This window comes from Lates calcarifer, linkage group LG1 (assembly GCF_001640805.2).
Source record: "Lates calcarifer isolate ASB-BC8 linkage group LG1, TLL_Latcal_v3, whole genome shotgun sequence".
NCBI lineage: Eukaryota > Metazoa > Chordata > Actinopteri > Centropomidae > Lates > Lates calcarifer.
The window spans coordinates 11,416,360-11,430,347 of record NC_066833.1 but is presented as its reverse complement, the minus strand read 5'-3'; the positions used below and the strand labels follow the sequence as shown (position 1 = coordinate 11,430,347).

Genomic DNA, 13,988 nt, shown 5'->3' with positions numbered 1-13,988 from the left:
GGGTGTTTTTCACTGACAATCTGTAGATTATAACCAGTGATAATGAAGAAATACTGACATTGTAAAAAAAAAACCTCACTGAAAGAATACAGACATGAAGAAAAACTCATGAAAACAAACCATAATACAAAAAAGTATCAAATTAGAATAAGAATATAAGATTGTAAAACTTAACATACCTGTTTCAGCGCCAATACAAATATTTCAATGCTCGTGTTTCCTTTTTTGTGTTTTCTGTTTTCAGTCAGCTGTAGCTGCTGATCATTTTGATTTTTATCACCTTCCTTCCAGCATCTGTGGTTTACCTGCCATTTTCCTGCCTGTATTGACACACAGTACAGTTTAGTATTTTGCAGTATAGCACAAGAAATGCCAGAAATCTGAGCTTGCATAAAACGCTTGCATGTTTTACCAGGGCTGACTCGAGCAATTCTCCCAGGTGGCATTTTGCATTTTCATTAAACCTTACATGACATGAACGCAGTCTGTATTTGAACCATGGTTGCAAACCTCTTATTCTGCTTTGCTGTTTAGTTGGAGATCTTAAAGTATTAACCCTGAACATTGTTGTGTAGCTCAGAAACAATTCAGCAGAACTGGAAAGTAGTCAGAGCAGGGAAACAAATTCATGCTACTGCAGTTACACTACAGTTTCTCTGAATGCCAGGCCTCTATGTAGCCCTAAAACAGGTTGTGTAAAGACTTAATTTATCCTAGATGTATCCATTTGAGGCGATTTATGAACTTAACCCAATGGTTATTTTGAAATATGGCTCTGGTTGCCCACATGACTGACATTGACTCACAGGTGGAATACCAACAATATGTGAGCAGCCTCAGCAAAACCTTACAGGAAAACTCCTTAAAGCTCAAAATAACTAAGACCAAGGAGTTGTGTTGTGGGGGCAAGGGGCGAACTGCTTCACCACAACCTCTCTTTGACCCCCTCAGAGTGAAAGGGCAGCTGGTAAAGCAGGTTGAGTCATTTCAGTATCTTGGAATGGAGATAGACATCTCTTTGTCCTTTTTCAAAATATTCTGATTCAAATTACAAGAAAGCTGCACCTACTGAAGAAGCAAAGGAGTTTTAATGTCAGTAAAGAAGTTTTAACCTTGCTTTACAGGTCACTCGTTGATGATATAATAGCCTTGCTGTTAAACACAAGTCAAAACTTTCTCATATTATCAGACAGGCCAGTAAGATAACAGGTTCAGTTCACACACCACTTTCTGAACCGTACACTTGGTCAATTTTGGTAAGTTTACTAGGAAGATCACTGTGATCATACAGGACCCTTCTCACCATCTCCTTTCAGCTGCTACCATTGGGCCAGTGTTATAGAGCCCCACCGGCCAGGAAAAAGGAACAAGAAAACATCTTTTATTCCTTCAGCTGTGAATATTCTAAATAAGACATAATGGCATAACCTTCACTCTGAAGACCTCTTGAATTATTCTTGGACGGCATGTTTTTGTATTACTATGATTTGTGTTTACATTATTACAGTATCTTCCCACTTCAGTCAATATTGATTTAATTCCATTGTCTCGTCACAGGCAGTCTACCAAATGAATTAATCAATGCAAGCATTCGGGTGAAACATTGGGGTGTAAAAAGTTTTTTGCTCTGTGCCAATAAACATGCTTTTAGACTCTTCACAGCTTTAAATCAGAGGCCATTTCCTTGCACCTAGCACTAACACTGAGACAATGCCCAGCATGACTTTAACTGTCTTACAGGTCAAAAAAGGTTGTGGTTTCTGCCAGACAGAGGCTAATGTTATGCCAAGACTAGAGCAATCATGAGGCAGATGCTGTCTTATCACAGAAACCAGGTGTCCATAGCAGCTTGCTATAGTTGCTAAGAATGCGAGCAGCAGCTAAAACTTGTGTACAACACAACACCTGGTGTTTCTGTCATGCTGTGTCTCTTGCCTGCTCTGACAGGAAGGATGATGAAAAGTCACCTTGGCAGCCAGTTCAACCACAAAAGTTAGAAAGTGTCAGATCAAGCCACAATGTCATGAATTAGCATTTCCATTACCAAACATCAAGCAATAATGGTTGAGTTTAGATGTAACAAATGATAAATTACACAATACTGAAGTTTGGAACAATGGGTTAAGGTTAGGGGGTTAGGGTTAGGGTTAACCCATTATGCGAAGCATATTAGTAAAACATATTAAACATTTTCCATAGCCATATATTTTAGAAATCCAGTACTGATTTAATGGGTAAAATAAATTTCACAATCTTAATAATCCACATAAGATGAGCATGATCTAATTAATTACAATGATAATGAGAATACTTATTAATTTATGTATGTATCTAAACCCAAGGCAAAAAGAATCAGGACATGAAAATATTATCAGCTCTTACCTCTACAGTGAACTCCTTCATCGTAGCCATCTTCACAGTCTCTAGCCCCATTGCAAAGTTTATTGAAATGAATACATTTTTTGGTCCCGATACACTGTATGTGATTGAGGGGACATCTGATCACCACCTCCTGCGCACCTGAAACAGAGAAACAAGACTGTGTCAAAAGTCTGAAAATCTATTTATTTGAACAATAATCCATACTGTATCAGTTTAGTGTAAAGCCAAATGAGCTTTAACAATGTTTTCTTGAGCATGTGGAGAAGCACTTACAGTGGGAGACCAACAGACCATATGTGAAAAAGAACTGCATATTTCATTGTCATTGTGTATTTTTTGAGTGCCTTCTCAAAGTGCTGATACTATGAACTCTTTTATAGGCGGAGGGAGAACCTATGCATATGCAAATGTATTTATGCTTCACAGCATTGTTCTTTACACAAAACAGATGTTCTCCACACTGCTTTCCAGCAGGACTGGTGAAGTCTTGTAACAAACTGCCGGACTCTCCCTGCCAGCAGAGAGCAGCTGTTTAAGGATTCATGAGGCACATAGATGACCCTCATTCATGTGGCAGCCACAAGAACACATAAAACACAGCTGACCACTGCACCACCACTGTAAATGTGTCACATCTCCACCTCAACTACATTGATATCAATTACCAATGTGGCGCTGTAGCCACTTAATGGGAAGATTTATCACCGACATGATGGAATCTGTAACAATCCCTGGAGTTCTCCCACCCATAAGAACTCACATCCCAGCACACTTGGACCATCTTTACTGGGCAATTAGTTATTCACTGCATCCATTTCTACTTTGTAAGTTAAGGGATGCCGCAATTAATGTGGCTATTACAAAAAGGGCTGTCATCCCATACTGATTTACAGAGGGGATATGTGGACAAGTAGGTGTGTGTCTGTATTGACATAATAATGACTCATATTAGTTTCGCCTCCCAAGCATTTTATTGCCTTAAAAGGGTGACAGGATATCTTCGTATTTAATGAATATTTCTTGGCCATCTCTTCAAGCCCCAGTGATTCATACTATTTTTATGCCACATTTAGGTAAGTCAAATATAAGTGACCTTGTCTCTGAGAGTTCATATTTCATACATGAGCAAACTGGTAGTCTCATCTGCTGAGCTCCAGTATGTGTTTAAAGCATCTCTTTTTTCATTTCTTTCTCTTTTCCAGCTCCTTTTGAGATGGACTAGAGCATATGATATTAAAATTATATATTATTGAGGCATAACTGGCTTTCTAAATGACCATTATTCTAAAAAATAATAAACATAAATCTTAAAATACAGAACTAGCTTCAAAATATCACCAATAGTCTTGAAAAGTATACATCTTATTATATACATCTAAAAGTGATAGACCTTTGTGTTTGACTGCAGAGAGTATTTATTAATGTACACAAACAACTGTAACTCCTGTGGACAGATAACAGATAATGCATGACATAGAGAATATAAAATGCTCCCATAAGCAAAGTTATAATCGATGACAAATACTGTACATTAATAAATATTCATATTTAGATTACAGTGTGTTAAGCATTATCAATATCTGTGTACTGATTATAAATGCTAGAGTGGGAGGGGGATTAAAAGTAAAGTGTGACTGTTGTTTGTTTCACAATACACAGGGAAATTTCCTTCATTACATTAAAGGGACACTCTATTACAGAACATTCAACCCAGTGCCACAACATAGCACATGTCCATTTGGCAAATGTGCCATTTAACACACAGCTGTAAGGGTCTCTGACAACGTAACAGTGTTGTCAGCCTTTCCCCTTGCTTTCTCACCACATGGGTTCTAATCTAATGTGATAAGGGGAAGGATGGTGCATGAATATTCAGTGGCTCTGATCTGTCATGCAGGGGTACACAGATGGTCTCTCAACGGCTGAGGTGCTCAGAATTCCTCTGTCAATTCCCCCACTACTGTATTATGTTGGACGATCGCTCAAAGTCGAATATACAGGATAGTCCACTTTTTCATATAACACATCCTCTGACAGCTTTACCATCCACTGGTAATTACAACTCCCAAGTAATGATGAGTCTGACTCAGATGAGCATCTTCAGGGCCAAATATATACAATATTATTACTAGGTGTTGCATTGAAAGGTTATGTATATTATAACTGCACTTCCAAATTCACAGTGTTTCAGCAAATGAGATGACAACCTTATTCTTCTAAAAAAAAATAATTTTCATTATATATTAATGTATACTTATAGCAGTAGAGTACAGAATCTTTATGTATTACATTTATTCATTTTTATGGATGTGTAGGGACTATAAAATAATATACTGTAGATTAACTCTCATTGTAAAAAAAGTGGACACACAATGGCTCACAAAGGTAATGAGAGAACATAAGGCAAATAAGTAAGGCTTTACTAGATAGATAGATAGATAGATAGATAGATAGATAGATAGATAGATAGATAGAGAGATAGAAAGCAAATAAACTGTGCACTACCATGGTAGGTCTCTGCTGTATTAAGTAATTCCTGATATATGAATCTCCAATAATTTTCGGTAAAAACTGTGCGGTCCCCCAGTAATGGTTTGATAAATGTATAATGTCTAGAGATGAAATGGGCAAGCACACTTAAATGCCAGTTTAATAATAACACCTTGAATGGAAGGCAGATGTTCCCCTGGTAAGCTAAAAAAAAAAAAAAAAAAAAAAAATTACAGTGTAATATGCTTATTCAGGCAAAGCAGGAAACATTTAAATTCCGCATCAATATTTATCAATGTCTTACTTTACAACAACACAACTATAAATTAAAAGAAAACATTCCCATCTAGTCTAAATACTGCACATTTATTACTGGCACGGCTGCAAGCAATTCCATATTTGTGTTGTAATTGTACTGAATATGAGCTTCATACTTAAAATATCATTTCCAGCAAGAGAATTATAAGGAATGCCTAGAGTGGTACAGTAAGTCAGCTTCAGTGAAACTGAAGCAAACACATGGTTCAACAGAGGAGGGCCAGAACCTCAGGTCAAGACTCAGCAGTTTATCTACACCTGAAGAATAAGGGACACTTCTTTGATGACAACAATGTACATATTTTGAAGGACAGGTGGTTTGAAAGAGGAGTGAAGGAGGCTGTGAAAAATAGTGGTCTACAACACCACTTATCCTCCACCTACAGTGCTGCCCTGTCACCCCTTCCTTAACAGCCATTCACACTTGATCTCATGTGACCCCAGAAATGATGGTCACTTACACTTGGCCTCAGGTGAGGTGACTCCAGCCACTTTAACGGCTGTCATTATAACAGCCAGGAGTAACTAACGAATTAAGTGACATCAATGGCTTTGAAAACAAATGTACAGAGGTTATATACCTGGGACTTCCCACCAGTCAGTCAGAATTGAAGATGCCACTTGGATGAGAGGCGAATCATCTTCAAGTATCTGTAACCAAGTCCAGCTGCTCTCAACTCAACTATGACCTGGATGACTGAGAATCTTCAGACTTTAAAAATGAATGCTTTTTTTGTCTGTAAAATCACACATACTGTAGGAGATGTGACTAAGCATGATCTGCACTGCTTTTTTATACTTGCAAAAATACAAAGCTGTCTAGTATGCCAGTTTTCATTGTGTTTATTACAAACAAAACTAAGAGTCTACAGCCATGAAAGCAACTCTGAAATGTTGTGCTTAGACACAGCAGCGTTTTGAGCTAAATGCTAAGTTCAACATGCTCAAAATAACAATGCTAACATTTTGATGCTAAGCAGAGTGTTTTTCATGATCTCCAGAGGATGCAACAGTTCATGTACTGCTCTTCATATCATTTGCACTACCCTTTCATTTTGAGCTCTACTGTTGGTAGGTAGCAAATTTCTATTCATTAACACTTTGAGGACTGTAGCATGTAGGGGGCACTAGCAAGCATTTAGATTGTAGAACATGTTAATTAAAAATCATGGTAACTGCCTACTTTGGGGAGTGACTGAGGAAGAATCTGTTGGGCCAAACTAATACCTCTATTTAATGTAAAATGAGAGGCTTCTAAGGGGGAATTTCAGCAGCTATGTTCATTATGATAATCATGTTAATCTGAGTCACTGCCAGTTTGTGTGGAATAATGAATTCCTCAAAGAAAATATCAGATAATAAGGGGAAGCTCCTTGAACTCCTATATAGAGGGACTCATTATATCCCATAGAAATACAACATTATATATATATATATATATATATATATATACACATAATCATGAGCATGATGACAGTGCAAAAGCATTTAGGCAAGTCTGAAACTCAGTCAAAATGTCAGAAACAGCAGAGACAGCAACAGCTTTCACTCATTGCACTGTGCTGCTCCTTTGCCTGTAGGCAAGTAATGACTAGCCTTTTGATACACTGTCTTATATGTACATCATAACAAATTCATCTGCATAGGTAGAAGAGAATATATTGTATGTTTCCCTTTACTTTCACAACACTGTAGAGAGAAATTTACAATACACAAACATTTTTGTCTGTCAAATAGATAATGAACATAAGCAGTGATTATTACAGTCAGCATGGTTTAGTTTGAGTTAGTTGCATAAACTTAAAGTTGAACACAGCATATTCATATGTGTAATTAATGCGCTTGGCTTTTGTATGACAAACATTGTTAACTTGGTCCTAGTAGCTTCAGTGGTGTTAATTTTCACAAAATTCATATGAATAGTTCACAAACCATGAGACAATGTTACCAGAAGGTGCTGACATTATTCTCTGAGCTCATGTGCTGTGCCACTAGTGTAGAAGAATAAATACAAAGTTTAAAAAGCATGAATTTATCAGTTATTCTCCTGTACCTGTGTATGTGTGAGTGTGTGAGCTAAAGCATCAAGAACTCACTCACACTGAACTCATGTTGTCTAACTGTAGTGAAGTTATTGTTGTTGTCATGTTTAAAGCTTGAGGATGTTTGGATTACGAGAAGTCTGGTTCTGTGATGTTGTTGCTTGACTTGAATCACGGATGAAAAGCAAAGATATTATATGAATGTATTATATGAATGACATTATAACTACTGTGTGACAGGACTGCTGACTAGCCATTTCCCCCATATCTTAGTTTGATTTGAGTACATGTGCTGTTTGTACGAAGCTCTGTGTTCCTATCTCAGAGGCAAACAATCCTTGGATGGATGTATGTCAGCACCACTTATCTTGCTATTTGTGATAAACAACATGCGTCATCCAAAGTTTGAGAAAACAGTTCCTTGGCAACAAAGTGAGCAGTTAAAATGCAATGACTTTACTGACATCACAGCCAGAGCTTTTCAAAAGTCACAGTGGTCTTAACACACAGGGCTTTTTAAGAGAATTATTTTCCTGTGTGACCTTTACATCCTTGGCATTTGAAACGATGTCCTGAGCCAAAATAGCTCATTTCGCAGTATTTTTCTGATCCCCGATATAGACGCAATATTTTCCACAAGTCAGAACCTCCAAAGTTTCTACACAGGTGAAAGAAACTTATTATTAACCATATTATGATTGGGTTAAATGTTTTATTTTCAATACATTTAGTGAAAAACGTTGTAAGTTACTACACTGTGAATTCCTTATCTTTTTGCAGAGACCAGTCGTGTTCCCCCATTTCACTGACCAGTCTCTCTACTCAGGCAAGACAGAGACAAAATTCACATGAACCCTTTCATCAATCCTCGTGTAACACGGAAAATAAGTTAAGCCCCCAAAATGATGAAATAACACAGCATCACTGGGATCAGTAAATGTAATGTGGCCATTTAAATTCATAATTAATCATCACTACTTGTTTTACTTTCTAATGTTGACTTCACCTATGTGTTACAGTGTGATGTCTATAGGTGGCACTCTGGCTAATGTGACATCAAGTGCTGTGGCCAAAAAAAAAAAAAAACAAGTGGAGAAGAAGTCCTATGATCATAGTTTATCATGGTTTATGCTTTTTCATCAATCTATGAAGGGTAAAGTTCACTGCTTACAGTATGAGGGGAGGGGCAGACAGCTGCCTCTCATTCCTGCAGTCGCTCAGAGTAAAGTGGCCTCTATAACAACTACTCTGTCACCTAGAAACAACATTTATATGGTACAAAACTGTTTTACCAATTATGTTGTGATAACAAGCATAATTGGTGTTTGGATTATGTTCATGGGCATAAAGGTTAGAAAAAGTGAGCTTATGACTGAGCAGTCACTAGGTTCAACCCAGAGACGGGCAGGATAAATTTGGGCTGGGAAATCAAAAAAAATGATGTGGTACGTTTATTAACAGCAGCACAATCACCAGGGGATGGCTGGGATGAATGATGGATGTACAAAGTGCAGGTCTGTGGCACTGGAAAGCAGGGCTTCAAATCCTGACTCTTCCCTGCGGCTAGGCCGAGGCTTGATCATGGTTTTGGTGAAATGTTTAGTAACACACTGTGAACTTTTTTCCATATTAAAACAGGCCATGATCTTTCTCTAACCTTGACCAAAGTGATGCCAGTGGCTAAACCTAACCATATTAAAGTTTAGTATTTCTGTAGTCACTACAACTAGATATTGTAGGCTAATGCAGTTCAGACAATTTGGCCAAAAACAAATGTGGTAATAGTGAACATTTAACAAATTTTACTATTCAGCCACTGACTGTGTTGTCTGTAACAGGCTAAACTGTGCTGTTGCTTTTCTCAGAGCAGTGTGGTCACTCCAGACTTTAGCTAACTGCTAAATTTTAAATGTCTGAAATATATACTATACTTGGCATCCCATAACCCAATTTAATAGTCAGGGAATTATTTGATATTGTTTATTCATGATGAAGAGCAGCCAGTACGTGTCGGCACAACTAGAGAAAGAGACACCATTCACACCTATAGGCTTTTCTGTCTTGGAAATATTACCTGCTACTAGATCTGGAGGTGGTTGGAAGAATTATTTCACTTTAACTTACTTTTCCCAGAGCTGAAACCTTTTTTATTTTCACAGTGGAGATCCAGCTTTCCTCTGATATGAGCTCATGATGCACCATGACAGGAGCTAATAACTACAGCTGCTGTTTTTAACCTTTGTTGGATTATTGTTTATTTTGTCAGAGGATTTCATGTTCATAAAATAGAGATTTGACAGATGTCTCAGTCAACAGTGCAGGGTTTAAGTCCTAAACATAGTTTTGACACACAGTAGACAGGCTTTTTTGCACATTTAACTGGTTTAAGAACACATCTTATTATTCTACTAAATGGTTTATCAGTGCAACCCTCAAAGGCAGCGGGACACCGAGCACCCACCCCAACAGGCAGGCTTGTGGGTATGGGTCTGAAATTGCTGAAACTGGAAGACAACACATTAAGCATTTTATTCAGCTCACAGCAATATACAGCCTACAGTAGTGAAATAAAATAAATAAATAAATAAATTTGCAGCGACAGCTCTGTACCTTAATCATACTTTAATTAAGCGTCAGCCCTCCATTCCTTCCTCCTGCCTCATTGCCTCTCTGGTCATCTACACTGTTTCATCATTTGCCTATCTTCCTGTTTCTGTTGTCAGACTACTGAACCAGGAACAAACAGCCTAGTGATTTAATTTCGTTTCACATGTTTGAATATCATTCCCAATCTGCTGTGCTGCAGTGGTCACAGCTGTCAAACCTCCATTTTGTCCTGTTCTACTGGAAGTTCTACTGTGTTTTGATGCAGCCAAATTTAGTTGTTAGTTGTTCTCATTTACAGCAGCAGCTGTGTGATATATAAGGGGTACTACAACCACATGATGGTGTAAAAGTGACACGCTTTCAGGTGCTGCTGTCCAACACTGTTTCCTATTGAACAGTCAACCAGCCAACAACATTATCTTACTGAGAAAGCAACATCTTCACTTGATGCAATACTGTTCCACATGATGCTTCCACAGCAATTAGCAACATTTCTTACATGTCAAGTTCTAGTCAGCATGTCTCAGACTCTCACATCATAATTACTTTTTTGCATTTTGTTTGTTTGTTTGTTTTTATTGTTAAACTCAAAAATCCTGCTCAATACCAGTTAGCCAATAGTAAACAAGAGAATTTTAATTAGGAGAATACTGATGTCAGTATATTACTGCATGCCATGTTACAATAAGTGTCTTGATTTGCATTAGTGTGCATTGTGTGTATAGTTTATCTAAAAAGCAGCATTCACACAGATATGCAGGTTATGATAATAAAGAAGAAATAACCTGTTCGCCTTTATGCCCTTATGTCAAAACCAACCGTTTTGTTGCCTTAATGTTTAAAATTTTCTATTGCATTATACATGGTTCTTCTCAAAATCACTTCAGAAATCTAACTCAGTATCATTTGCTACATGTTACAGGGACTGGGTCCAGTAAATGAGAGGAAAATCAAAAACAAAATTAAATTAAATTAAATTTAAAAAAAAAAAAAAAATCAAGAAAAGGTTGTGATTTGCTGTAAATGATGCTGAGTATTCAATCAAATCTATTTGAAAGAGGAAAAATGCCACTGTACAGTGGAATGAAGCCAGGTGTTGGGATCCATGAGATCCTGGCTCTACTATATAACAAAGAATGAGGAATGAGAAGCATCAGCACAGTATGCTAAAGCTGCACATCAGAAACACCATACAAAAAACAGCAAAAAGGACAATTTATCATTATTTGGAAAACACCAAGATAATTAGTCAATAGAGATACTTTTGTGACCAACCATTATGCAAATGTTATAATCTAATTGTTCTGGGGCCAGCTTCAAATGAATTATACATACAGTATATTGTAGTCAGGGAGGCTAAAACCAATATTCACTGAGAAGAATGATCTCATTAGGAGTATAATACACAGTATTGTATTTAATGCTGGCATTCTTTCATCAAGAAAATAAATACACAATTGCGATAATGCCATCACTGGTGCAATAAGATTCTGATGTATCGGTTTGCCTGAACTGAATTAATTTTTATGCTGAATTCACACAGCATTATAGCATGGTTGTAGGCTAATGGTTTTTTAACACATTTTGCAAATATTCAAACACATAGCATATTGACCCCCAGTTTGATTCAATATTACCTGAGGATCCTCTGCAGAAAGATTTGTAGTGTTGATTAGAGTGTGTCACAGATTTCCTAAAAAGACCCCAATTGATTGCTATAACTCAGACTGCTGAGGCTGTATTTTACATTCAGCTGACCTTGAGAATGCAATTTTTGGACAAAACGAGGACTGTGGATTTTGTCCCCAATGACTTAAACTAAAATTGCTTTAGGAAGGGATCTCTTTGTGGATTCCAGGGACGATTACTGCAACCAATAATTCTTTCTGTGTACATGTGGTCAGTATTTGGCCACATGCGATATAGGCAGGAGATATGGTTCAATTTTGCATGTGGATGATAGTGTGAACTAACTATATGTCTTTAAAATTAAATGGAGAAGCTCTTATATCCCTTGGCCTTGGATTCCATTAAATTACAATAGTTTTAGAGAAAGGGCCTGACCTTTGCCTTTATTTATATTTCACACTATGTAATGAGTTTCAGGGCCTCAATTGGTGTGCTGGCCTAGATTGTAAATCAATTGATCATAAGTGAGTAAATAAGTCATTTTATTCAGCTTGAAGGCATCTTTAATGAGGACCATGGTTCGAGTTTTATACACACAGCAAGTGGGAGGACATGTATTTTTCTTTAAATATCCTCTGGCACTAACCCAGCTCCCCTGAAATAATCATTGGACTATGACCATGTTTATAGAGTAGCTAGAAGAGAGGGCATTAGCTCATTCCTTTCACTATCTATTAGACTATCCATTACTCATTATTAATAAATAAATAAAGGTCAATGTCACTGATTCATGCTCATTGAGAGTCAGGTCCTCGCTACTGTATAACTGTGAGATGAACAGCACTCATCATAGTGATGTTCAGGATATTATTCTCACTGGGTGTTGTGGTAAGTATGTGTCACTGTGTTTGCTCTGATTTAAAACACATATCACTGTGATGCTTTGTTCTCTGCTGTAGCAGCAGGGAGATAATGTAGACTTTAGTACTTTAATGTCACACTGGTGCCATGACAGCAAGTGTGTCAGGTATCTGAAATATGCTCTTTTTTCTGGTTCTTCAGGTGACGAGCTGGGACATTGTCCTTTATGATACTTGTACTAGGAAGGCAGGCAAAAGGAAAAATGTGTCAGTGCAGCATAACTATTGAGTTGGGGTTGTGAGAGAAAAGACAAAGCAGTAACATGCTCCTCCCAGTGTATCACTTCTGACACGGATCCAAGGGTGCAAGATTGTCACCAGGCAACAACATCCATTCTCACACTAATGATTTTGCCTAAGACAAATGCTCAAACATACAGAAATGATGTTAAGCTGCAGAATCAGGGGCAATGCACCAAGCAAAGGACCGAATATGAGCAGGGCAAAGATGACTTTTTTTCTATCACATCTTGACGGAAGAGATGGTCTTAATCACAGAGACTTATAAAAGCATACAATACCCTCATGTGAATGAATGTTTCCAAGCACACACAAACACATACACACAATATTTGTTGTGTCTGTTCCCTGCCCACGGAAACTACTAGTAAAACAGATGGCACAAGCCCTAGGAAGTGTACATAAGCTCTGTTCCAAATGCAGAGAGGGAGAGAAATAGTAAATTAAAAGTGTTATTTCAAAACCCTATGCCTTCTGCTGCTGCAAAAAACAAACAAAAAATATATTCAGTTACTATATCTGCAAACAAGATACATGCGAGGCAGGTTAAATATGTTGATAGCAAAGGACAATGTGCTGCATTTGATCTCAAATCAAATCCAGGTGCCAGGCACAGGGCTGAAGAACCAAACATGATACGCAATTAACTCTCGCTGCACATTCACAGTCACATTAAATGTTGTAGAGTGTCATGACAACTTAACCTGTGAGCTGTCTAATAACTTCAGCAGATCATGGTAACAGAAGACAGGAGTATGAAAGCTGAATCACGCAGACATAATGGTCTCATAGACATTCAGAGTCGAGCACTGTGAGTGAATAATTCTAACAATATGCAGAAGTGGTGCTTGAATGTAAAAATGCAGCATTTGTAATAATAGCATGTTTGGAGATTTTTTTGATGAGTCAACAGAAGGGTTACATCTCAGCAGGGAGGGAGAGGTGGAGAGGAAGAAAAATAAACGTTACATAATGCAAAAGGCCCTGTCCTTCAGCTCAATAACAAGGTGCTACGCTACATTACCCCCTAAACCTCCATCCTACTGGCGCCAATTCTCATGGGAACCAGACACATTTGCGATACATTTATTTCAATATGGCACTTGCCAGATAAAATACCCTGCAGGATATTGATAGGCAGTCCGGAACACACTGACTATAGTTACTGCAGCTTCATCACAGACAGACAGAACAAATATTCTCTGCACTTCTAAGCACTTTTTCCACAGGGACTTTGTCAACTACTCCCAAATGTTCAAAACGCAATGTGAGTTTAACATCTAAGACACCTGCATCACAATCAGAATCAAATTTAATGATCAAGTATGGTTAGAGGAGTCTAGCTGATAATGTAAAGAAT

The 13,988-nt window shown here is 37.6% G+C and overlaps 1 protein-coding gene across 1 annotated transcript in view; it reads right to left on the bottom strand.

Annotated features, from left to right (window-relative positions):
* Window positions 1–13,988, bottom strand: part of lrp1bb (low density lipoprotein receptor-related protein 1Bb) — a 204,630-nt gene that overhangs the window by 138,520 nt on the left and 52,122 nt on the right. The window contains exon 3 of the mRNA XM_051070155.1: window positions 2,383–2,520. Within this exon, the coding sequence (XP_050926112.1) occupies window positions 2,383–2,520 (138 nt within the window). The remainder of the gene's footprint in view (window positions 1–2,382; window positions 2,521–13,988) is intronic.